This window comes from Aphis gossypii, chromosome 1 (assembly GCF_020184175.1).
Source record: "Aphis gossypii isolate Hap1 chromosome 1, ASM2018417v2, whole genome shotgun sequence".
In the NCBI taxonomy this organism is placed as follows: Eukaryota; Metazoa; Arthropoda; class Insecta; order Hemiptera; family Aphididae; genus Aphis; species Aphis gossypii.
In genome coordinates this window covers 22,487,737-22,512,231 of record NC_065530.1, presented here as the reverse complement: position 1 = coordinate 22,512,231, position 24,495 = coordinate 22,487,737, and the positions used below count along the sequence as shown (strand labels likewise).

Below are 24,495 nucleotides of genomic sequence, written 5' to 3'. Positions count from 1 at the left end.
AACATTGTAACTCTAATCATGATATAAATGTGGATATCGTAATTAAGTGTTATAATTTATAATGTAATAATATGTATAGTACGCTTCACGAAAACTTGCGAATATGACCGCCGCACGCCCAGTGGTCATTTCTCGTTATTGGTGTCCAAACTGTTCCAAAATGTACATCTAGCGAAACCACAGCCGCTCGTCTGTGGTTTTCGCTGACCGTCGATGGACGGTATAGATCGCGTCCGTGGGTTGTGGATGATGGAACGCCCGGTTCCCCCACTTTTGTGGGTCGGGTAGGGTGGAATAACTAATAACACCTCGCGAACAGCTACGTCAAAATTCCTTGCTATGGACGGGATACCCCCTTTGACCATGGTAAGGTCGCTTCTTGGGTCCACCGAACCCATGAGTGGTGATCAGCGCCGTACTTTGCCGGCCAAAAGCTGGCGGTGCGGTTGCCAGGTCGCGGGCATGGTGGCCGTGCGTCTCATTATAAGTCGGAGTCTGGCATGTCTCCGGGGTACAGCGGTGAGTGTTTATGGCTCCGCGTTGATGGCACGACCGCCCTAGACCGATGCCTCTTTCGGTAGACATGGGTGGATGTCGAATCAAGTTTTACCTATAACGACATGATAGGTAGCCTTCGCGGGCGAAGGACGACCGAAATCCTTGCTAAGCCGGGCGAATTCCGAGAGGTCGCATGAATTTGTGATCGAACACCTGACTGGTGGTGGTATACCTAGCGGGTACGATACCAGTACCACGGGTGGAGGGGCTCCGGCGGCTCGCCGTCGCCCTCCATTCGGGCTCTCGCACACCCCTCGTGGGTGTGCCATCCTGATGCCGGTAGGTTTCGTGGGGGTTTTGAACTATCTAGTTCTGCGTGGTTGCCATATGCTGGCAGGAGAACACCTCTGGTGAACGGCCCCGTGCCGAGGGGGCGTAAGTCTCATCGTCACGCGGGTTCCTCCCAGGCGTATATCCGATCTACCGGCGGACAAAATTGTCGGCGGTTGTCTGTGACCAAATACAGATGGTGCGAGGATAGCGCACGACCAGACCAGGTGGGTGCCGGAGGCTCTAGGTCGGCCCCGAGGTACGGATTTTATCCGGTGCTCGTGGTCCATAGACGACGCGCGGCCGCAAATCCGTTGGATCACTCTGGCAGTTAGCGGTCGTGAACCTCCGCCGCTCTTGACTAGCGCACAGCGCTAACGGAAGGTCGGCGGTTGTAGCCGAAAGGCGATCAAACCCGGGAGTCTTCGTTGTTCCAAAATGTACAGTACCTGTCAAACCAGTGGCATGCACTTGCAATAGAGATCAAATATTGAGGCCCACTGGTTTTTAGAAAAATCGACACATGGCGCGCTGCGATCATCCGCACGTTTTCGTGAAGCGTACTGTAATGTACGAACTACGAATAATTGGTCCGATATTTCAAAAAATGTAATAGTAAGCCACATGTTATAATTAAATTGCTCCTAGAGATACAACCACCGGGCTGTAATTAAATTAAGGATATCTAGTCTAGTAAAAAAGAAACGAGAACGCCATACACAAGAAAGTTTGCAGTAAACAATTTTAAGATGTCGGTACCATAGTGATCGAGTTTACAGCACCTTCAAGTCGCACATTGTTATGCACTATGTATACAATTTACTCGAGTCATAATAAATAAACTATTATTACAACCACGATTAAAGATAGTATGGTTGCGTGACGACGACTAAAAAAGCGGCGATGATAGTGCTTAGGTCTAAACCACGATTATAAAGAACATAGGTGTGTCCAGATCTTTGACGCAGAGGATGCAATCTGGTGCGTACCCAAGGGGCTAAGAGGCCTTAGCCCTCTTTTTTGAACAATTTTTCTTAATTCATGGTGTCACCTGAAATCGCAGAGGGTGCAGATGCATACCCTGCACCTCCCGTGGACACGCCTATGATAAAGAACTAATATAAATAATAATAATAACTATTATAAAATTCTTTATATTCGTGGTCTAAACACTCTCAACTGAGTGTTAAATGCTGCTATCTAGTGGTTATTTCGAACCCGAATAACTTCCCGCTGATTCACTTAATCGCCAAACGCTTTACAAGTCGCGTGATCGGCGCGGATTATCGGTCGGGCAGCCATCCCCACCTTCACCGCGGCCGCGCAATGTCCATTGTCTCCGGACTCGTCACGGCTGTCACCTCGCGCCGTGCTTTTTTGTCTTTTTTCTACGGTCGAGCCGGATAGGTGTCCGTCTCGTGCCGCCCGCCAGCCGCCAGGTGACTAAAAACCTCGTGGTTTTGTTTGGATTTTTAAGCCTTTGGCTATATTCGCCGTGCTTGCTGCATTGTTGTGCTCGTCACAGTCTCCGCCGGACGTCGGTATCGTTTTCGCGCGTGTGTGCCCTTTGCGCCGCTATTACACAACCTCGTGTTTGGACATCAATTCGCGTTATCGCCGTGTGCGGCCGTTTTATTGAACCACCGGCTCCAGGTATAGATATACCTTTATATCCACTCCACGTAATACGTGTCCCGTGTGCCGCCATCCATCGTCAGCGAAACTTGAGTAGACGGACAACACCAACGAGCGCCGCTCCCAGGCCAGTAGCTTTTTTCCTTTATTTTATATATGCCTACCGAGTATTATTTTCACTCCGGTGATGCTGTATAATTTATTTATTAATCAAATACATATTATATAAGTATTGTTTGTATATATTATTATTTTATTAGGGGCGCCCTTTAGTTAGGTCCATACGGACACTGTTTGGTTGCGGTACAAATGATTCCGCTGTGGGTGCCCTGCTCTTGTCAGTTGGCAACACTGTCAGCCGGCAACAAAACATCCATCGCGCTACGCATTTCCGTGTGACACACTGTCGTGTTCTCGGAAGACATTTTTCTTTTATTATTACGTTTTTCACGACGTCAACAACACGTTGTTCTTGGCGCGTTAGTCGTCTAGTTGTTTTCTTTGTTTTTCGTTTCCGAAATCCAATGTGCGTGTGCGCCCTTCGTCGCCACCAAATTTCATAGGAGGTATCGGCCCGTTGTAGCTCCTCGATAGCGTATTTCGTAACCTCGCGTGTGCGCCCTCGTCGCCTCCGAAATCCGCGAACGCGTTACGTGCCGTTCCATGTGTGCGCCCTCGCCGCCATCATCATACCAGCATTTTCAACCGTGGTGTCATCCCATATTGCCATCAGCTGCTGTTCATCACTATGCGAGCCACATCCGGTGATATTATTTCGTTGTTATATATTATTACTTAGTTAATATAAAACATTTGTAAATTAGTTGTAAGTTTTCTCCCCCCCCCCCGGCCCCGTTACTTGTAAATAGTACGTAAGCAACATTTTTTAATACAGTCCATTCCAGTCTTTTCTTATAATCTGTTTATTTCGATTTATTCAACCAAATTCTTACTTTTCTTCCTATTATCTATCCGGCGTTCTAGGTTGTCGGCATTATCCCGAGTAATATCACGGTTGGGAAGGTCGCTGCCGCACAGACACAGTTTTTATTATATTTATATTTATTTCCATGTTTATTATCTAATACACAGTTTTATATTTTATATTATTATCTGAAGGTGTTATAATATATATATATAATTAGTTGCACACTTCCCCGTTAGTCCTCAACACATCGCGAGTCGAGATAGCAGACGGCATCACGTACGAGCTATTTCGGCGATTACAGGTTATATTAAGTAGTTTATACGAGTTTTTATAATACATTTTAAACACTATAATATAGTGTAAACTGTGTAACTCGTATTAACTACATAATATAACCACTAGATAGCAGCATTAGGCAGTCAGTTTAGAGTATTTAGACCTAAGCACTTTCATCGCCACTTTTTTGGTCGTCGTCACGCAACCATACTATCTTTAATCGTGGTCCCAATAATAATTTGTTATCAATTTATCATTTATTTCAAACCACGACTATTTAGCTACACCAGATTTGTTGAAACACATGAAGTGGTCAGCCAATATAAATATTCCAGTAAAACAGACATTCAATATACTGGCTATTAATGCTTAGTTGTTATTACACTTGACATTTAAGTATATTTTTTGTATCATTAATCATTTTCTCGAACTTACGGTTTAATAGGACATCATATTCTGCTTTATTTATTTTGTAACTATTCTGATCAACTGCAAAAGTATTATTAATTTACACTGTTATATTCACATTCTGATAATCTTATACCTACCTATTTAAATTATAATGATTATATAATCAGGGGAGCCCCGGAAAGGAGGTGAAACATTTTTAAAAAGGTTTATATAAATATACCACATAATGAGTATCACACTAATAAATAATTACAACTAACACATAAATCTCCGCCGTCTACGATAAGATTAAAAATTACCTGGATGTTGCCCCTTAAATAATATTATTATTACATCTAACAATAGTTATATTGTATCCTTATTCTTATGTATATATAATATATAAAAATACAGGCCTTTTTTATGTACCCACAAGGCTGTAGTCAGAAAAATATCTAAGGGGGTGGGGTTAATGTATAAAAATGTTATATTATGTAATAAAATATGAAATTCTAAATATTCAGTACTATTTCAAAAAAAATTTCGTGGGGGGGGGGGGTTGAACCCTAAAACCCTCCTGGCTACGGCCTTGTGTACCCATTTTGAGATGACGATATTTAACTTTTTTTCAATTTTTTTTTCACAGAATTGCTCCAAATTCTTAATCCTAAGTGTCATCAAGTCACCCGATTTTTAAAATTTTGATTTTAAAGGGTTGAAATCGGTAAAAATACATTTTTAGATATACAAATGAAAATAAATAAAATAAGTTATACCAACTACACAAAAAAATTTAAATTAAAAATTAAAAAATAAGATAAAATAAATAAATAAAATAAGTCAAGTTGTTATACCAACTATTTAAAAACCACGAGATACCACATTATTGTATCTTATCCACCGTAGTAAAAAAAATTGATATAACTTTAAAACTTAAGGGTTAGAAATTATGAACTAACGTATACTTATCATGGTGTCCGCAATCCACCACAGGTGGATTAATTACCTAATAATATACTGAATGACTGACTGATAAACGTATAGCCTGAACAATGATAAATCTTGCAATTTACACAGTACATTCATAACACAAATTAAGTATGTAATAAGAAAGCATTTTACAAAATTTGCATTTTAAAGCGGTGCCTGTACAAGTTTTTTGAGATTCAAAATGGTCAATGAGATGTCTAAGTTTTGAACACTGTTGAACTGAATATTAAATAACAAATTAAACAATCATATTATAGAATTGATATTTTTAATGGGCAACGAAGTACACGGTGTCTGCTAGTATAATATATTTTTTAAATGTAAATTTTTTTCATGTTAAGATTAACATATGATATTGCTACGAGAAATTAATTCAAAAGTAATTCGGTTAATAATAATACGAATTGGTATAAGTAACAAACTATTTAATAAATAATATTATAATTCTACGTTGTTTTAACGTTGTCCTCTTATCTGAAATCTGTGAAAAGTTTAATTCGTCAAAGATGTTCTTTTCTGAATTTAAAATTTTAAAATCATTGGTGAATCTCATCGTTCCTCATATGTAGTAAATAATTTTTAGTTAATTTTAGTTTCCTAGATATTTTTTCATTGAATATTTCGATGCTAATGAAACTGGTGCAGTAAAAATCAAACAATCAAATATAATATTATCTGACAATGATAAAATATTTTCAACTAATTCAGATTTCTGTATAACTTTATTTAGGGATTTCCATAACTTCCTATTCAGACTAGAAAGGAGCATCAGACTCTCAGCGGAAGATATCCTACTCGCGGGGGACTTAAACGCGAAACATTCCGACTGGGGATCCCAGGTAAACGATCCCAGAGGTGAAGCGCTATCGGACATGATCCATGCACTTGGCCTTCTTGTATGCAATATTGGCAACAATCCTACTTTTAAGTCCGGCTCCATCATCGAAGTCACCTTGTCTTCCCCTGGTGTGGTAGACAGAGTTAGTGATTGGTGCGTCTTGGACGTGGAATCTCTGAGCGACCATTTTTATATACAATACAACATCCACACGGATGAAGCTCTCTTCTCCAACATCGCTCCACTCAAGTGCAAATGGAAGTTCAACTATAAAAAACTGGACGAAGCACTCTCCTTGGAGCAACTGTGCGTCGCCCCAAACATCATGGGTGTCGAAGATGATGCCTGGTTCCTGACTTTAAAGATCCACGAGGCCAGCATGACCAAATCAGTTGTCGGAAGTGGAAGAAAATCTGTATACGGGTGGTCATCTGAAATCACTAACTGGCGTGTTCAACAAATGTATTAATGAGAGACACTTCACGATCGCCTGGAAGAGAGCGCGACTCATCCTGCTCAGGAAAGGGGACAAACCTCTACAAGACCCCTCATCCTACCGACCATTCTGCCTACTGGACAGCGCAGCCAAGCTGCTTGAAAAGATCATCGACAACAGGCTTAGAAGCCACCTGGACCTTACTAATGGCCTCAGTGACCGTCAATTCGGCTTTCGCTGTGGTAGGTCTACCATCGATGCCGTTAGTCTGCTGATGTTCATCGTAGAGGACAACAGACCAATCAGCAAGACTTGAGTCTTGACATTAGATATTAAGAACGCCTTCAATTCGGCCCCCTGGGACAGGATATTGGAATCCCTCCGTGAAAAAAAAACGCTCGTGTACCTATGTAGGCTAATTGACAGTTACCTGTCAGAACGGTCGATTTCGTACACCACAACTGGAAGACAGACCATCATGAAGCTTTCAAGTGGCGTTCTGCAGGGTTCTTTTCTTGGTCCCACTCTCTGGAACATCCTATATGACGATCTGCTAAATGTTAGACTCCCACTATCCGCCACCCCCATTACGTTCGCCGACGACATTGCCCTCATGTCCAAGGCCAGCGAAAATTATACCATCGAGAACAATCTGATAGAAGCAGCTAAACGTGCCTGCGATTTGCCAAAGAAAGCGGGACTGCAGATTGCTGCTCAAAAATCTGAAGTACTGGTAATCATCACAAATAGAATTCACACCAACGTCGATGTCATTGTGGAAGGTTCTTATGTGCAAATCAACAAAAGTGTCAGGTACCTAGGTGTCCAAATCGACTCCAAGCTCAGCTTTACCGAGCATGCCATCATAGCCTCGTAAAAAGCTAGCACCGCATGCTAGAATTTCAGCAGAATCATACCAAACATTAGCGCTGCCTCGGCCAAAAAGAGGAAACTTCTAGGGAATAAAGTGCACTCCCTCCTGTTATTCGGTTCACCAATCTGGACCAACCATATGAGCGCCACGGGCAAAGTGAAGTTGGCTAAAATTCAGCAGGAAACGGCTCTTAGGGTTACCTCTGCATATTGTACCGTCTCAGCAGATGCGGCACTCGTTGTGGCATCCATGCTGCTGATCGACTTCCTGGCCATAGAACGTCTTAATATGTACCACAACAAGATCAACCCAGAATCCAGATGAAAGGCAAGAGAAGCAACTCTTCGATCTTGACAAACACGGTTGGGCGAGTCATTCAAAGGGAGGTGGACGCATCGTTTCATCCCGTCCATCGATCAGTGGATGCACAGAAGGCATGGCGATGTCGACTTCCACCTCACACAGTTCCTTACCGGCCATGGATGTTACCCGGCTTACCTCCACAAGTTACGGAAGTTAGACTCCCTTGCATGCTTGTACTGAGGACACGCTGAGGACGATGCTAATCATACCATATTCGAATGCGACGCTTGGAAGACTAGAAGGTGCAGAGTGAACACCCAACGAAAGTGACACCCGACAATATCATCTCAATAATGCTGCGAAGCAGAAGCTCCTGGGATTCAGTTTCTTCTTTCATTCACGAAGTTCTAATGAAGAAAGAGGATGAAGAGAGGTGGAAACAAACTGATCAAGACTAAAACCTTAGTTAAGTTTTTATTTATCATTGTTGGTCGAAGACCAAACCCGGGGTGGTTAGAGGCCCTTAATTTGCTGTGCCATAGACTTAATTGTGTCATGTAATAATTTTTTTTCTATAATTGTCAACGCACAATAAACTATGGTGGCTGAGGGGTGAAATGACTAACGTCAGTGCTACCCTCAGTCTCCGATACTACCATATGTAAAAAAAGGGGGATCAAATTGAAATTAAATTGCCTTTATTACACATTCCAAAAAGCATTTCATATTCTGACTAATCCACTCAGTCACATATTTTTGAACTAATAGATTATGTAGGAAATAGCAAAAAAGGATCATTAAGTTTTATAATGATATTTTATAGGTTTGAACTTTGAACTTTGAAATAGTTAATGACTGTTTAAATATTTCAAAAAGTGATTGAATTGTATACATTCATTTTTTAAATTGTCTTTAGTTATATGAATAAGTTATTAAGAACATTTTAAACAATTTTCCTATAAAAAGCTGCATGTAAATTGCGTTTGTATGCGAATCTAACCGATTGGAAATTTTCTTGTTCAATAGTGAGTTGACCCTGTCTAATAGTTGTTAAAATAAATAAGATTAGACTGGTTAGAGTCATTTGGACGTTAAGCAGGCAAATGGTCTTCAATTTTCACATAGAAATATCAAATATTGAGTAAACACTAAATAAAATATTTATTTTTTTTGTTTTGAACGATAAATAATAACTGTAAATTGCACCGAATACTAGTAATAGCTGCAGGCTGTATATTGTGTAATAAGTTTATAAATATAAAAAGTATAGATTAATTTTAAAATATAGGTTTAATATTACCCAAGCTAACAGCAGGATGTTCAACTGTTGAAAAAATGTAACACTTTATGGAAATTCATATTTCATTATTTGACTTAAATATAGAACAATTAAATAATGATTTTTAAATATTAATTAAATGTTTTAAAATGAGTACCACCTTCGTTCTTCAATATTATATCCTTTAAATCCACTGAATCTGCATATAAAAATAAAAATGATATAATTATTTTTCAGTTTTTTTTTTTTGTAAATGCCCTGGGACTTTATTATTTAAACGGTCCAAATGTCTTTATAAATAGGTTTTACTATCGTATTTACATACTATAGATATAAATTATATGTACTTTACACGTTGATGGAGTAACTTCCAATGAAGTAGCTCCTGCCTTGATCTATAACTTGTAGTTAGAATCATTTTTTTTTTATTTATTTAAATGTTCGTAACATTATGTACTAGATGTCCTAAATCAGATAACTCACACTTAATGTCACAGGGGTCAGTTTCAGGATGTAATCCATGAATTACCGACGAGATTGTTTTTCTGTCTTACATGAGTACATCCTTACAAAAATCAATTCCTCTGTATGTTCATCTCATGATAGATATGGTGGAACCGGTCTCGATGACTATATTAATATTGTATACTCGTCGAATGAGTTTAAGAAAAAATAAAACTACGTGAAAAAACATCGATCAAAACCAAGGGTGTCCAACCTGTGGTACCCGTGGTAGTTAATGCGCCTCTCACTTCAATTTCAAAACCATCTTTTAACTAAAATTCAACAAAAAGTGAACAGTGGATAACTTTTTTATATAAATGAAAAATGAAGTATTATGAATAGTTTTTAGGGAAACCATTACAGTTATTAAAGATTATAATTTAAAATAAACATTATTTACAAAAACACATGGCCATAATGGACTCATACCGAAGATTTTTTTGGAAATAAAAATATTTAAAATTAAAAACAAGCCTCTCTTCACAGCAACTAAATATTAAAAACGCTACTCCTAAGTCCTATTTCATTAAAAAAGTAGCGTAGATGTATGAGGTCGTATGATGTATCTTTGACTGAAAAAATCAAAACCATTATTGATAGTGAATTTATTAAAAAGTGTGTGGAAATTATCGCAGATACAATGTGTTCTAATAAAAAATAGACTTTTCAAAAGTAAGCTTGTCTTATCAGATTGTAAGCACGCGAATTGATGACATTAAAAAATCCATCTAAAATAAACTGGAGGAAAAAGTCTGTTCTTTCAAATATTGTGCTTTGGCTATTGGTGAAAATACCGATGTAATAGGCACGGCTTAAGTCGCCATTTTTGTTAGAGGTATTAATAATCTTATATAATAAAGCGTGAACAATAGTTCGTTTCACTATGAAAAGAGTGCGCCTCGGTCGTCGTTTTTTCTTCCATGGCCCGCCGCCGTCGTTATCGCGAAAACAGGCGGTTCTCCAACGCCGCCGTCTCGATAACGCGTTTTTCTTAGGTTAGGTTCGATTATTACGCGGGTTTTCGACGATTTTATTATTTTTTCGATTTTTTTTTTGATTTTTTTGATTTTTTTTTCTGTTTGTTATATTAAAATATGTTGTTGTATTTTCAAATGTACGTTGCTTTGGGAAACGTTATATTAAATAGACAATTAATATTAATATAAGCTTTATTACACACGAATTATACGGAATTATACAGGTATATATGATGGCATACTCTTCATTTTTTACACACACACATACATATAAAATTGATGTGTTTCATTAATAAAAGCCCCTGAAAGAGTTAGGTACACTGTACAGGTATAGTTAAGTAAGTCAAAGTTGTAATTGCAAGTATTCTTAATCATACCTAAGAGTTTCTGTAGGAAATGTTTATGACACTTTTGTTATAGTATTTTATATATATAACGCGTTTTCGTTTTCCGCTCGATTATTATGCGGCTTTTCGAAAAATGTTCGCTTTTTCTTACGATTTTCATACTTTTCCGAACGTTTTCCGTTCCGTTCCGTGCGTTTTGGAGTCTTCCGAGTACGACGACGTTTTCCTTCGATTTTTTTTTTTATTCGACTGTTTTTTCCGATCTGTCTGATAATTTGTATATTATAATACAAAATGATGTTGTTTTATATTCAACCGTTGGTTGTTTTTTTTTTGCTGTGTGTTTCTAGAAGACATTTCACCAAACAATACAATGTTCGTGTACATGATTATAATATGTTATAAAAATACCTACAGATATGAGTATTTCAACTGTACGTTGCTTTGAGAAACGTTAACGGCTTATTTTGTAGATTTATTATTAAATACGTTAAATAGATGTATGATTAAGGTATTTAAGTAGGTAGTGTTACAGATATACATTAAATAGATAATTAATAAGAATAATTAAGCTTTATTACACACGAATTATACGAATTAAAACTGAGCTGAACGAAAAATTCGTCGCAACACAGAAACGGTTTAACACGTTGACGGACACTTGGAAGTACCATTTTTTACAATAGGTATGCTTTAAATTGGCATATGGAAATACCATGTGATTATGTGAACTTATAAATAAAACTGAAATTATTATCTATACTAATTTTTAGTGCCACCAAAATGCGCAATAATATGCTTAATATGGGCAATACAGCTTCTTTTTACATAAGAAACCATTGGAAATATTACTGCCATAACAGTAATGTCACTTTTTAGAAGGTATTTAGAATCTGCTATAGCAGTAATATTTTAAATTGCCAATATAGATACAAATAGACGATTACTTCTTATGCAGTAAAATTGATCGATTGTCCGTCAACGTGTTAAGTGCTCGAGATTCGGCATCAGTATCCAGCTTAAACTGTAGTCGATAGGATAAGGAATAAGTTCCCCGTGGTAGGTAATAGGAGGTAGCGGGTTCGATTCTCTCTCTGGCTGTGCCTTTGGCGCATTTTTACGGCGACGCTCTAAATAACGTCTCTTCCGCCCGTATCCAACAATTTTTTGCATTTTTTTTCGAGTTAGTTTTTGATTTTTTAATTTGAATTTTGAAAATTAAAGCTATTGCTTTCTCTTATACGATAAATACATACGTCTACGATTTTTTTCAATACCATATTATTACGATTATTATAAGTATATATTATACATATAAAGTGTAGCCGTGTAGTACGCTACAACGCGTTTAGGGAGTACATTTTGAATTGATATGTTTTATAAATTAAAAATATTTATCTTTTACTTAATACTTAAAAAAATAATATATGTTTTATCGTTTCTTACACTTACATATCAAAAACAACATCTGAACTTTGACATTAGGAGGTATGAAAATTATGGATTTAACTTTCGGACATCGATTTACATCATATTATGATGACTGATAGCTAGACATTCAATTACCATTTTCACTGAATAAATTTTATAATATAAAAAAAAGAACCAGGCATGCGACGGGACACGGTATGAGATTGTTCATATTATACTATATTGTTGGTATTATAAACCTACTGTTCACACACCGTCCGCGATTCGACGCAGTCGGATTGCCTACGTGGTGGGTTTAATGACGTTTAATTCGATTTTTCCCAATCATAACTGACAACTCGACTTGAATGCTCACATGTTATTCGACTTTATACTTATTATCCTACAATACAACATTAGATTTTCGACGTCGGAGGCGCAGGCGGATTGCATTGTCAGACATAGATTTAGGTATGTGATGTGATGATTGATAGCTAGACACTCGACTATCATTTTCGCTAAATATATTTTTTTTTATACAATAAGAACAGGGCATGCAATGGGAAACGGTATTACACCAGTTTAGGACTGATAGCTAGACACTCAATTACCATTTTTCGTATTTATTTACTCGACTTCAGTACTTTTCTTACTTTTTTAGTGTATGATTTCTTTTCTAGACACCCGATTACAATTTCCGACCGAATTCCTGATAACACGATTTTTGCACGACCCCCTCGAAGGCGGCTTCCACCAGCCCAGAAATCGAGGCTAACCGACACCCTCGAAGGTTAGGTTAGGACCCCCTCGGCTCTTTCCAAACCACCGGAGGTTAGATTAACTAAAATTGTGACTACAAGACTTTTTACGATATTTTCTTTACTGTCCCGACTCCGGCCTAGCGTATTCACTTAGACCGAATTTCACAGCAGAGCGAGGCACACCGGCCGCTATTATTATAAGTATATATACATATTATTAAGTGTATTACTATAACGCGTCAAGGGAGTACATTTTGAATTGTTATGTTTTCAATTTTTATGACAACTGATATGTTTTATAGTTTCTTTTATATCAAAAACAACATCTGAACTTTGACATTAGGAAGTATGACAATTATGGATTTAACTTTCGGACATCGATTTACATCATATTATGATGACTGATAGCTAGACATTCAATTACCATTTTCACTAAATAAATTTTATAATATAAAAACCAGGCATGCGACGGGACACGGTATGAGATTGTTCATATACATATATATTATATATATTGGTATCATAACCTACTATTCACACATTGTCCGCGATCCGGCGCAGTATTATTGCCTACGTGGTGGGTGGGTTTAATGGCGTTTAATTCGATTTTTCCCAATGATACCTGACAACTCGACTCGAATGCTCAAAATATGTTATTCGACTTTATACTTATTATCCTATAATACAACATTAGACTTTCGACGTCGGAGGAGCAGGTGGATTGTATTGTCAGATATAGATTTAGGATACAGATTTAGTTACGTGATGTGATGATTAATAGCTAGACACTCAACTACCATTTTCGCTAAATACATTTTTTTATATACAAAAAGACAGGGCATGCAATGGGAAACAGTATTACACAAGTTTAGGACTGATAGCTAGACACTTAATTCTTTTCTAGACACCCGATTACAATTTTCCATCGAATTCCTGATAACACGATTTTCACCCGACCCTCTCGAAGGCGCCAAAGGCGGCTTCCATCAGCCCAGAAATCAAGGCACACCGACCCCCTCGGCCCTCGAAGGTTAGGTTAACTAAAATTGTGACTACTAGACTTTTTACGATATTTTCTTTACAGTCCCGTCTCCGACCTAGGGTACTCACTTAGAGCGAATATCACTAAGACCGAATATCATTTAGATCGAATTTCACTTAGACCGAATTTCACAGCAGAGCGAGGCACATCTAGTGAATTCAATAAAACTGAAGAAATGGCTTCTTTAGTAAGTACCACTGAAAGAATATTTCTACTTATTATTTGGTATGATAAAATTATAAATAAAATCAACATGTGAAAGGAAAAAATTATAATTTTCAGGAATTAGAACTCCATATGTATGAATGTTGTTACTCAAAAAATTCTTAATGCTTCCATATAAATACAACACCAGGTTACATATTTTTGATTTATTTCATACTCACCCTGGTTCTCGTTCTTGTTATTATATGCTATTATATGAAGTTGATTATTAATATTGCTACTTAAAATGAAATGTTAAATTTAATTACTTTAACCACCTTTATCTGAAAATTTAAATCAAGTTAGTATTTTCTAAAGTAAAAAATTTTACACGTTTATAAATTACATATTTTTTACCTTGATCGGTCATATAGCTCATAATTTCTCTTTCTAAAATATATATTTTTTATTAAAATAAATTTATATAATTTTAAATTTAACTTAACATATTATTTATATTATATTTAAGTATTTATATTATAAACCAGATATCTGCTAAGAAATAATCAAGTTTGTTATGAACGATTTAAAATACATTTTAACATTTAGTAAAGTATTAATATATTATATTTATAAGTGAATCTTGCAATCCATCGAAAAAAAAATTGAATGCGGCTTGATGTTTTAAAAGTAGATACAATATTACCTACTTTGAGGTGTTTTTTATTTATAGATAAATTTACTGTTATGAGGTAGTAACTTTTAGATGCTTTTCTTTATTTGGTTCAGTGTACCAGTACCTTTTTTTTCCATGTAAAACCACTACACAAGGGCCGTACTGTTTGCACATTGCTTGATCCCCATGCAGCATCGTTTATTTAATAAAATATTTACAGCTTTGGATGTAGTGTATCAGTACCTAACTGACTATTACCAAATACAACGGTATACGAAAAGATTTTGATGTTACGATACTTCTATGTCACAAACCAAAACCTTAAGTACCTAATTAAAAATAGTTACTTATATCTATTTAATGGAATTCCACAGTGAAACAGAATGAATTTAAGATACGACACGTCTTGGATAATTATTTAAATGTATATAAAATACATGTAAGAATACAATATTAATACAGTAATGGTTTCATACAAGCACTTAATAATTACAATACCATAATATGTTACCATATGGCATACTAAGTTTAAAAAAGTAAGTATTTTGAATTTATATACCTGCAATTAATTTATAGTAATTAGAAGAGTGTTTTTTGGAAGATTTTTAATAAATTAAATACGATTTCTAATTGTAGAAAATCTCCGTTTGGCATATGGCTACTGCATTAATAAAAATAAAACCGAAAGAAACAGTATTATTAAGCATTATTTACTTAGCACTGAACAAAGTAAAAGCCACTTATAATCTATTATATTTTTACCATCTTTTTACTTTTAGTAAAGATCGAAAAAATAAAATATTTAAGAAGAGGATTGGAATATAGATCAATGTGATGATTAAAATGATTGATTATTATTGAGAAGAAAAGGGAAAATAATAAATATATTTGGGCAACACGCAAATAAGAATAATAAGAAGTGTTGATATTTTATATTCTACAATAATTCTTCTAATTTTCGGACTTAATAAGGAAGATACAGTCATTTTTGTCCCCTGCAGTAAACTATTATTGATGGAACTAACGGTATGATGCTTTTTCTAAAGTGAATTTGATAATTTTATTTATATTACCTATCAAATCATAAATGTGTTGTAAGTACTGATCGTAATGGTGTTATAACATATTAACTATAAGCAACATATTATATTCTTTATTTAACCTTCAACGTGCTTTACGTCGTGGTGATAACTATCAATTATTTAGAAATAAATAGTATTAATAGTGCAAAATATAAAAATAAAATAAAATTACAACTATGAACAATTTAATGATTGTCCACCGAAAGATATAAAAATAACTATAAAATAGATTAAATTATAAGAGATTGATACATACCTTTGCCTTCAACTTTCCAACTTTCGCTATGATACATAACTGAAAAGTTAATTTAGTATCATCTAATTTATTTTAGAAATGTATACCTATTCCTTAAAACATTATTCATAATATAGTAAATTTCACTTAACAGATTTTAAGTATCTATTTTTTCAACGTCCATATAGGTACTCGTATGTTTGATATGGACAGCACCATTTAAAAATATTTAAATGTGAAATATTATTATTATCGTCTTTCTACAAAATTCTGTTTTAATTTTAAGAAAATCTTTTTGTTTTTTTTGTTACCTACCATTACTCCCAAATATGTGTAATAAAAATACATCGATGAAAATTAATGAAGTATTATTACTGATAATTTTTATATTCTTCTGCTTTCAGATGTGTTTGATGAAAACTTAACGTAAAACATTATTTATTCAAATTATAACCAATAATTAAGTTGTGTATCATTATACTAAAATTATGTTATATAGCTAACTATTAAATGGCTCACGTATTAATTTGCGGGTATAATAATACATCGCCATTCTTCTATTCACAACTGAAAATCACAAGTTACATAATATATCGAATTAATATTGACATAATCATAACATTAATTTTATTATACATTAATTGCTATGTTAGTTTATATGTTGATATAATAAACTGTAATATATTACCATAGAATTGCGGTCTTTTAGCCCAGTAATTTGGATAAAGGCCAATATACTTTAGATCTAAAAATGTTGATTTAGATCTTTTAATTTATTTTAAATTAAACATTATATACAAAGCAACAACCTAAAATACAAGCTTATGATGATTATAGGGGAATTTTACATCTTTATATTTAAAAAGAAAAACTCAATTTATATATATGTTTTATTATTATTTTTTTTTTTTGCATAAAATAAGCTACAATAATAATAATTAATTATTATTATTATTTTAGTAAATGAATCATTTACAACTGTCAACTATTATACAGAACAACTTACCTTGTTTATCAGCCAATTTTGTAAAGTTACTTGGTGTAGTACGAGCATATTTTTTCTCTGAATACAAAATAATAATTTAAAATTATTAAATAAAATTCTAGATACCTGGTATCTGCCAACCCATACCACTAAATAAAGGTTTTCAGTAGTTTAATAATTAAACTGGTATTATTATCAGTTATAGTAGCGTGATTTTCAAATTGCTCTAATATATATATATATATACGATACCAGTCAATACAAGTTACGAACAATTTAAAATGGCATATATTATATAGGTATAGAACAAAATAAATAATTGGGCTTACAAATCTTACCCAGGTATTCATCACGTTTTTTAACGAATTCTGGGTATGAGATTACATCATCATCAAAGATGTTGGAGTGGTGAAAAACTAAAAAAAAAAGCTAAGACAATTGTTACATGTTTTGTATTAGGTAATATAATTTATAATTTAATATTAAATAAAAAAAAAAATGCTCTCGACAAGTGATGGGTAAGATTAGGTTATTTAATGAGTCAAAAAGCTCCAAAGTTTAGAACTAAATATTTATACGTTTTATTTTGTAATTATTGAAGGAGAATCTTAAAACATCAGGCATATACGCCTGAGTGTATCAAATATACTTTTACTGTAATACTGTTGTTCACATGGGTTATACAAAATTACTTTAAATTAGTAATAAATGGGTTATATTCCTGGCTTAATAATGTCCATAATAGAGAGCTTTGGTAATTGAAATATTTTTTTTATTCTCTTTATTCGAGGGATTCAATAAATATCTATTTATGTTTAAATAAGAACACCACCGTATAGTAACCGTAGTTAATAGTTGGGTACACTATACTCATATACTCAATTTGTTGAAAATAGTTTCTTGGCTTGTACGAATTGTTGTGAAAATGAAGGATAGATGTTTTCAAATTCAAACATATAAATTAACTATATTTTTTTGTATAGATACTTATTGTTTAAGTCCAATACTCACAATAAAAATAAGGATCTGTTAAAATAAAACATTAAAAGGATTAAAATAAAAAATAATTAATTTAAATTATTTGTGATGTTGATATAAATATAAATTATGTTTATTTCCTCTATTTTTATATGCTTTCTTTTCTGTAGGTATTAAATAATATTGTACTTTTAAATGTGTTATGAACTGACACGATAACACATATTTTGAACATTGATTACACTAATGACGAACTTGTATAAACATTTGTTATGGGTCTTTTTATATCATGATTATTCAATATATAATAAGTCTATTACCTAAAATTATTTAAGAATATGATCCTTTATCCCATTCATTCATTTAAAGTAAATATTTAGCTAATACTTTTTCAATATTGACTATCTAACATTTTATGTTTCTAATTTGTAATTATTTTTTTTATTTTAACTATTTTTTATCATTGTCAAAATTTTACTATATCAACAAAGTATCAAACCATTATCAGCCTGTTATAAATACATATTTATAATTGTCGAACTTAGAGGAAGCTTGAGGGAGAGGCATTCTTCCAATTTTTACCCCTTAACTTATTTTGTCTAAGATAATACAGCTCCCTTACAATTATTTACAAAGATTATCGGTTTATACAAATGTTGTTTTGTATAAATTGTATATTTTTACGATGGCTATTAGACTTACAATAATAGGTACAATAATGTTAATTATGTATAATATTTTTGATAAGAAACAAGTATATTTTTCTTGTTTAAAATGTTTAAATTGAATCTGTAGGTAACACCAATAATAGATTTTATAAATGTAAGCGTAATTTCTTACGAGTGTATGTTGATAAATAGGTATAAATAATTTAAATACAATAGTTTTAAAGTTCTAGCATTGTTTATATAATTTCAAGTAAATTATTTTTAAATTTGTCATAAACAAATTTGTGTAGAGAAACGTTTAATTTATCTATTTTCCTATATTATTTATATTTACTTATTATTATTATTATTTGTTTTGTGCTCAATATACAGCGAGATTACGATTTTGAATAATACTAAATATTTGTTAAATACTTTAAAAATTAAATAAAGATGAAGGATTTTTATTAGACAAAATTATAATAACTAACTTAAGTGTAGAAAAAATAATTTTAATAAAAATATCTGTATTCGGTAGGAGCTAATCACCGATAGCCACTTATAATGTAAGTTTTTAATATATTACTTTCAAAATAAGTAAGTATTTCATATGGTTATGTTCAATTCAACTTCTCTAAGATTATCAATTAACTATTTATAGTTAAATAAAATATTTGTTTAAAAATATAACTTTATACATTTAAAATTTTTTTGAATTTTTTTAAGAAAATCTTACAGTACTGTCACAACAGTTTAAAAAAAATAGACCTACACACGTTCCAACGTACTGAATTGTGTTTTAATACAAAAATAATTTTGATAATATACTTGAATTAATTATGAAGTGTATTTTGCATCCTAATAACTATCAGGTTAATCATAACGTTTAACGCTGTTATATCAATTAATATCAATAGTTACTGAACTAATCTTGTACGGTAACACGACTGTTATTTGCATAGTTAATGTTATATAGCAGGCTATATAGAAAGTATAATTTTCTGCCACAGAATATATGGTTATTGATTTTTTAATTCAAATGTATCGTAGTGCTTGTAAGATTCTGTACTCATTTTACCTTTCACTTTGAAGTTTTTTTGGTAAAAACACAAAATCATTTTTTGGTTTTTCACAATTTCAATGTATAGAACATTTTTTTTGGAACCGGATTGAGATCTTAGTAGACTGGATTCGTCGTTTCACAAATTGTATTTTGGTTTTAAATCAACGATTTCTGTTGTTAAGATCTGTAGATATTTCCCGATTTCTTGACCTGATCTGCTAATTTCGGAAATTCGTTCAATGATCCTTTTTTAATTGTAAAGCGAAATTGAGTGGTTATTGAAGCCATTATGACTTTACCAGTTCTGCTCTTAATAGCATTACCTCCAAGACATTATATTTCGTCGGAAGGTACCAATGGTTTTCTATCGTCCAACTCTACCTCAGTTAGTTAGCTTTCTCAAAATTTTTCTCTTAATTGCTTGTGTAAATATCAATTAAACAAATTTTCAGAGTAACATATTTTTCCAATTCTGAGATACTTGTCGTATGATATTAACGAACTATGCCAAAAGTTCTATGACGGTCACTCTTATAACGTAGACATATTTACTGCATATTTACTGCTCGTTTATAATGCCACTTAAAGCAAACCATATGCTTCAATCTGCGTAAACCATATTGTCATTTTTTTTTTTTTAACTGTGGTGAAATTATTATTAAACGGTTCACTGCAGCCATATTATCCGCCTGGCAACGTGAGTTAGGTTTTCTAGTATTTTTCTAGTATTTATTACTTCATGTATTTTTATTTGGTATGATGTTTTTGTAATGCATTATTTAAAAAAATTTAATTTGTATGATCAAAATCATAAAACTATATTATGTATTAAATTAAAGATAAAATAACTTACTATATAATGCCGAATAAAATTCTTCTGGGTCCATGAGCTTTTGATTCACTAAAATTGTATTAATTTGTTATGAAAAACGCAATGATCAGTTAATTTAAAAAGGTCCTATCGGCAGATTTGAATATTATCAACAAGGCCGGATTAATTACGTATTGGGTCCCGGGGCTGAAATTTCATATAGGCCCTTTTGAAAAAACATGCTTTACAAAGCTGTTCGCTATGCTCGCAGAACGATACATTTTTCTAATTATTTCGCAAATTGTCCATTGCATTATAAATTTATAAAATTATAAAATTAATAGGTATATAATATAATTTATGTATATAAAACTACTAATTTTAGTGTAATAAAAGTAAATTCATATTTCATTAATTGAAATTCAAATTTTCATAATAACTTTTAAATTCATTAAGAGTATACAACAAATATCAAACATAAGTTTATATAGATATAAAACAAACACTATTTTATCAAATAATTTTTTTTCTTGCTTTACTTGAAGCCAACTCTTTTAGTACAAGTCAAATGACTTTAACATACTCCACCAATACTGGCAGTATTACCCACAGCCATATAAATTATAAGTCTTATGGTATTACACTATTATCAGATATAAATAAAATTATTAACTATTGATATTATTATTGATATCAAAGAAAATATTAAATAACAGTAAAATGCACGAACTAAGATATATAATATATATATTTATATATAAATATTAGTTCGTGGTAAAATGCATCTTTTCTACCATAGTACTTTTGTATTTACTATTTAGCTATTTTTGTCGATAAAAAAAAATAGTTTTTAAAATATAGAAAAACTATTTATTTAAATCACTGAAAAATGAGTATCGGCTTAAAATTGTTTGGGCCCCTTTACTTGAGTACCTACTTGAGAGGGCCCTGGGGCTACCGCTTCGGCTAGACCCCCCTTAATCCGGTCTTGATTATCAAATCGTTTAAAAATGCAAGTGTTTAAAAGTAATAATATTAATAAAAAAAAGAAAGGTAGGCAAGTGGATATCGCTCTGCTATACGTTAGGTGTAGAGTAAGTCACTATTATGGGTGTGTTGAATTTGAATATAAGGATAAATTATTACCTATATACGAAAAATGATTCTGAACGGAAGCGGTCTGTCAGGTAACACCATTAAGTGTATTTCGTGATATATAAGATATGTTAATTTGTCAAAATAATTTTGATTGCATGCATTAGGATTTATATTAGGTTATATTTTATATTACTCTAGGATGTTACTCATTAGGATGAGCTATTTACTACAGACATGAAAATGTTTTCAATTTCTTTAAATGTTTTTCTATAATTATTGATAAAAATGATTTGCTAGGTTAAAACTAAATACAAAATGCCACAAAAGTTGTTCTTACATATTATATTTAAAAATACATAGGCACATTTTTTCACATACTATACACTTTTAAGTTAAAATTTAGACGAAATTATATATTTACTTTTAAAAACCATTGAGTTTTAGTAGTATTTACAGAAGGATGTTATTGATATGGTATAAATATATTATATTTTTACAGTTAAATACTTATAAAATATCATTTTAGATAATAATAATAATAATACAATATTTTGGAAACAATTATTTCAGCTTATCGGCGTAATATAGGTACTAAAAATCAAATTAATTACATTAGGTGATAGATTTATCAAAAAATTTTTTATGAAATATATTTAGTGATATAAGTTGACAGACCGATTCCACTTAGAATCGTTTTTGAATACAATAATATATAATTGAATTCAACACGCCCATAATAGTGACTCACTCAACACTTAACGTACAGCAGAGTGGTACTATTTGCCTAATATTTCAATTTTGAAAGATACAAGATATTATTTGAAAATAACCTTTTTATAGAAAATAATGTTTTCCAAAATAAATTTGAAACTAACAAATAAACATGTTATAAAATGTTTTTTAATTAGTTATATGTGGAAATACTAACAATAATTAGGATGTCCGTTTGGTGGATCCACGTAACATAAATAATCATCTTGTTTATCATTCTTACAGTTGACGAACTTAGGATCTATAACAAAAAGTCAAAAATAAGTTATTTATAACAATAATAATAATTATAACAATAAAATACTTTTTATTTTATTAAAACTTAAAATTATTTTTTTACCACGCCATATTTAAAACGGTTTAAATGATTTCTAAAACCAAAGACATCAAAAAAAATTGCAAATATAGCATTGAAATATGCTTGATAAAATTAGTTATTGAAATCAAACCAAAATTTAAAAAAATATGTGTGATACATAAATATAACAATATTATTTACGAATGTCTTGAAGTATAAAAATTAAATTTAGAATTAATAGAAGAAAATAAAATTATATTAATCTGAAAACGGTTTTAAAAAAAGGTTACTGTTATTGTTTATTTTAACATTAGATGTTGAATAAATATTTGCATATATGTTAATAAAAATGAATAAAAATAGTCAAATTTTTAGAAAATTATGAATTAAGAATATGATTATATTTCTGTACAAACAAATCTCTCTCAGGAAAAAAAATGATTAAAAATATTAGAGGTAGTAAAACGATTTAATGGAACAAATCAATAAGATATGTAGAATTGGAAATACAATAAAACTTAAAAAAGGCAGAGAACATGTAATCAGTCTACTGTACAATAGGTATCGACTGTCATGTTTACATCATCATTAAGCAATTCAATGTAATGTTTTTGTTCAATTTTAATTTAATGGTAAATAATTGGACAAGAAAAACTATTTTGAGCGAAGAGAATCTATAACATATATTTTCACTTTGGTAAGTTATAAGAACAAAAATAGTTAACTAACCAGTGAACGCCTGTGACAAAACAACTAACAAGTACGACTATGTTTTGTGAAGAGAGAAGTAATGAATGAGCAATATTTTTAAGTTTGCCAAATTAAATTATCCATTTAAGATTTTAGATTATAAACGTCCCAATAAATATTTTAATTTTAAAATGAAATGTGTTTTTTTTTTTTTTAATTATCAATTTAATTTGTTATAAACTTTAGGAGCATTAAAAAATCTTTTTTAATAAAAAAAAAAAAACGAGTCTTGTTGGTACCTTGTTATTACTTATGGAGCGTATGTATGGAGGGAAGAGTTCAAAAGTAAAAAAAAAAAAGATGATAACCGATCTACTATGTGGTAATCAGTAAGTGTCGAGTAAACTTAATAGTTGAATCTTAAATACGTCATTGTATATCTACGGTAATTTATAAGTTATAATAATATAAGGAAATCGAATTTGTTGAAAAATAAATTATCATACGAAGTCTTGTTTTTCCCAAATTGTTTTTTTTTTTTACCAATTATTAAGAAAAGTACTGTACATATTTTTCTTTTAACTTCTATTTTACTAAATAAATTCACTTTCTTACTAAAAAATACATTAAAGTTTACAATCTTTCATTTTTAATGCTACGAAAATTGATGAAACATAATAATAATAATAATACAGATTACATATCGTTGTAAAATGAATACTTTAATCACTCCGTCTAGAATCTAAAACATCTAAACTCATGGCGTTAATATTTAAAATAAGTTAATAGTTATTTACATGAATATAATATTTAAGCAGGCTTATAAAATAAATTAGTTACCTATCATCCGATAGTTTTCATATGAATTTGAATTAACGATTACCATAAAAATTATAATGGCGTAACAATACATTAAACTCATTATTCTATTACGAATCTTAGTGATGATTAGTGTAAGAACAATTATAAAATAATAAATTGTTTCAACTAATTGTAAACTGGTTACGATATGTTTATTATGTTAATTGAACAAGCACAGTTGAGTAAATAAAACAAAAGCTTTTGTACTTATGTTTTTGAAAATCAAAGACAACACAGCTAGCAAATACCCATGGCCATGCTAAGTAATAGAGAGGTAAATTCAATAAAATACACTACAATTTTTAGAAAAAATAAGGAATTGTATAGGTAACTGCTTT

The 24,495-nt window shown here is 32.0% G+C and overlaps 2 protein-coding genes across 3 annotated transcripts; one reads left to right on the top strand and one right to left on the bottom strand.

The window, feature by feature from the left end:
* Nucleotides 1-1,891: 1,891 nt before the first annotated feature.
* LOC126549493 (uncharacterized) lies at nucleotides 1,892-6,490 on the top strand. Its single transcript, XM_050198849.1, has 2 exons — nucleotides 1,892-3,227; nucleotides 5,778-6,490. The coding sequence occupies exons 1-2, from the start codon at nucleotides 3,127-3,129 to the stop codon at nucleotides 6,352-6,354; spliced, it is 678 nt and encodes a 225-aa protein (XP_050054806.1). The 5' UTR covers nucleotides 1,892-3,126; the 3' UTR covers nucleotides 6,355-6,490.
* On the bottom strand, nucleotides 3,785-24,276 carry LOC114129126 (uncharacterized). 2 transcript variants are annotated; one of them, XM_050198848.1, is made up of 14 exons: nucleotides 24,137-24,276; nucleotides 22,466-22,549; nucleotides 20,482-20,529; nucleotides 17,952-17,966; nucleotides 17,279-17,356; nucleotides 16,962-17,018; nucleotides 16,644-16,700; nucleotides 16,475-16,522; nucleotides 15,977-16,015; nucleotides 14,380-14,412; nucleotides 14,205-14,231; nucleotides 8,938-8,976; nucleotides 8,799-8,822; nucleotides 3,785-4,156 (listed from the first exon to the last, which is right to left on the bottom strand). In XM_050198848.1, exons 1-14 carry the CDS (start codon nucleotides 24,216-24,218, stop codon nucleotides 4,047-4,049), a joined length of 741 nt encoding a protein of 246 aa, XP_050054805.1. In that variant the 5' UTR covers nucleotides 24,219-24,276; the 3' UTR covers nucleotides 3,785-4,046. The 2 variants fall into 2 exon arrangements, 1 of the variants encoding a protein (XP_050054805.1); XR_007603609.1 differs by lacking the exon at nucleotides 3,785-4,156 and adding an exon at nucleotides 14,292-14,306.
* Between the last annotated feature and the right edge of the window lie 219 nt (nucleotides 24,277-24,495).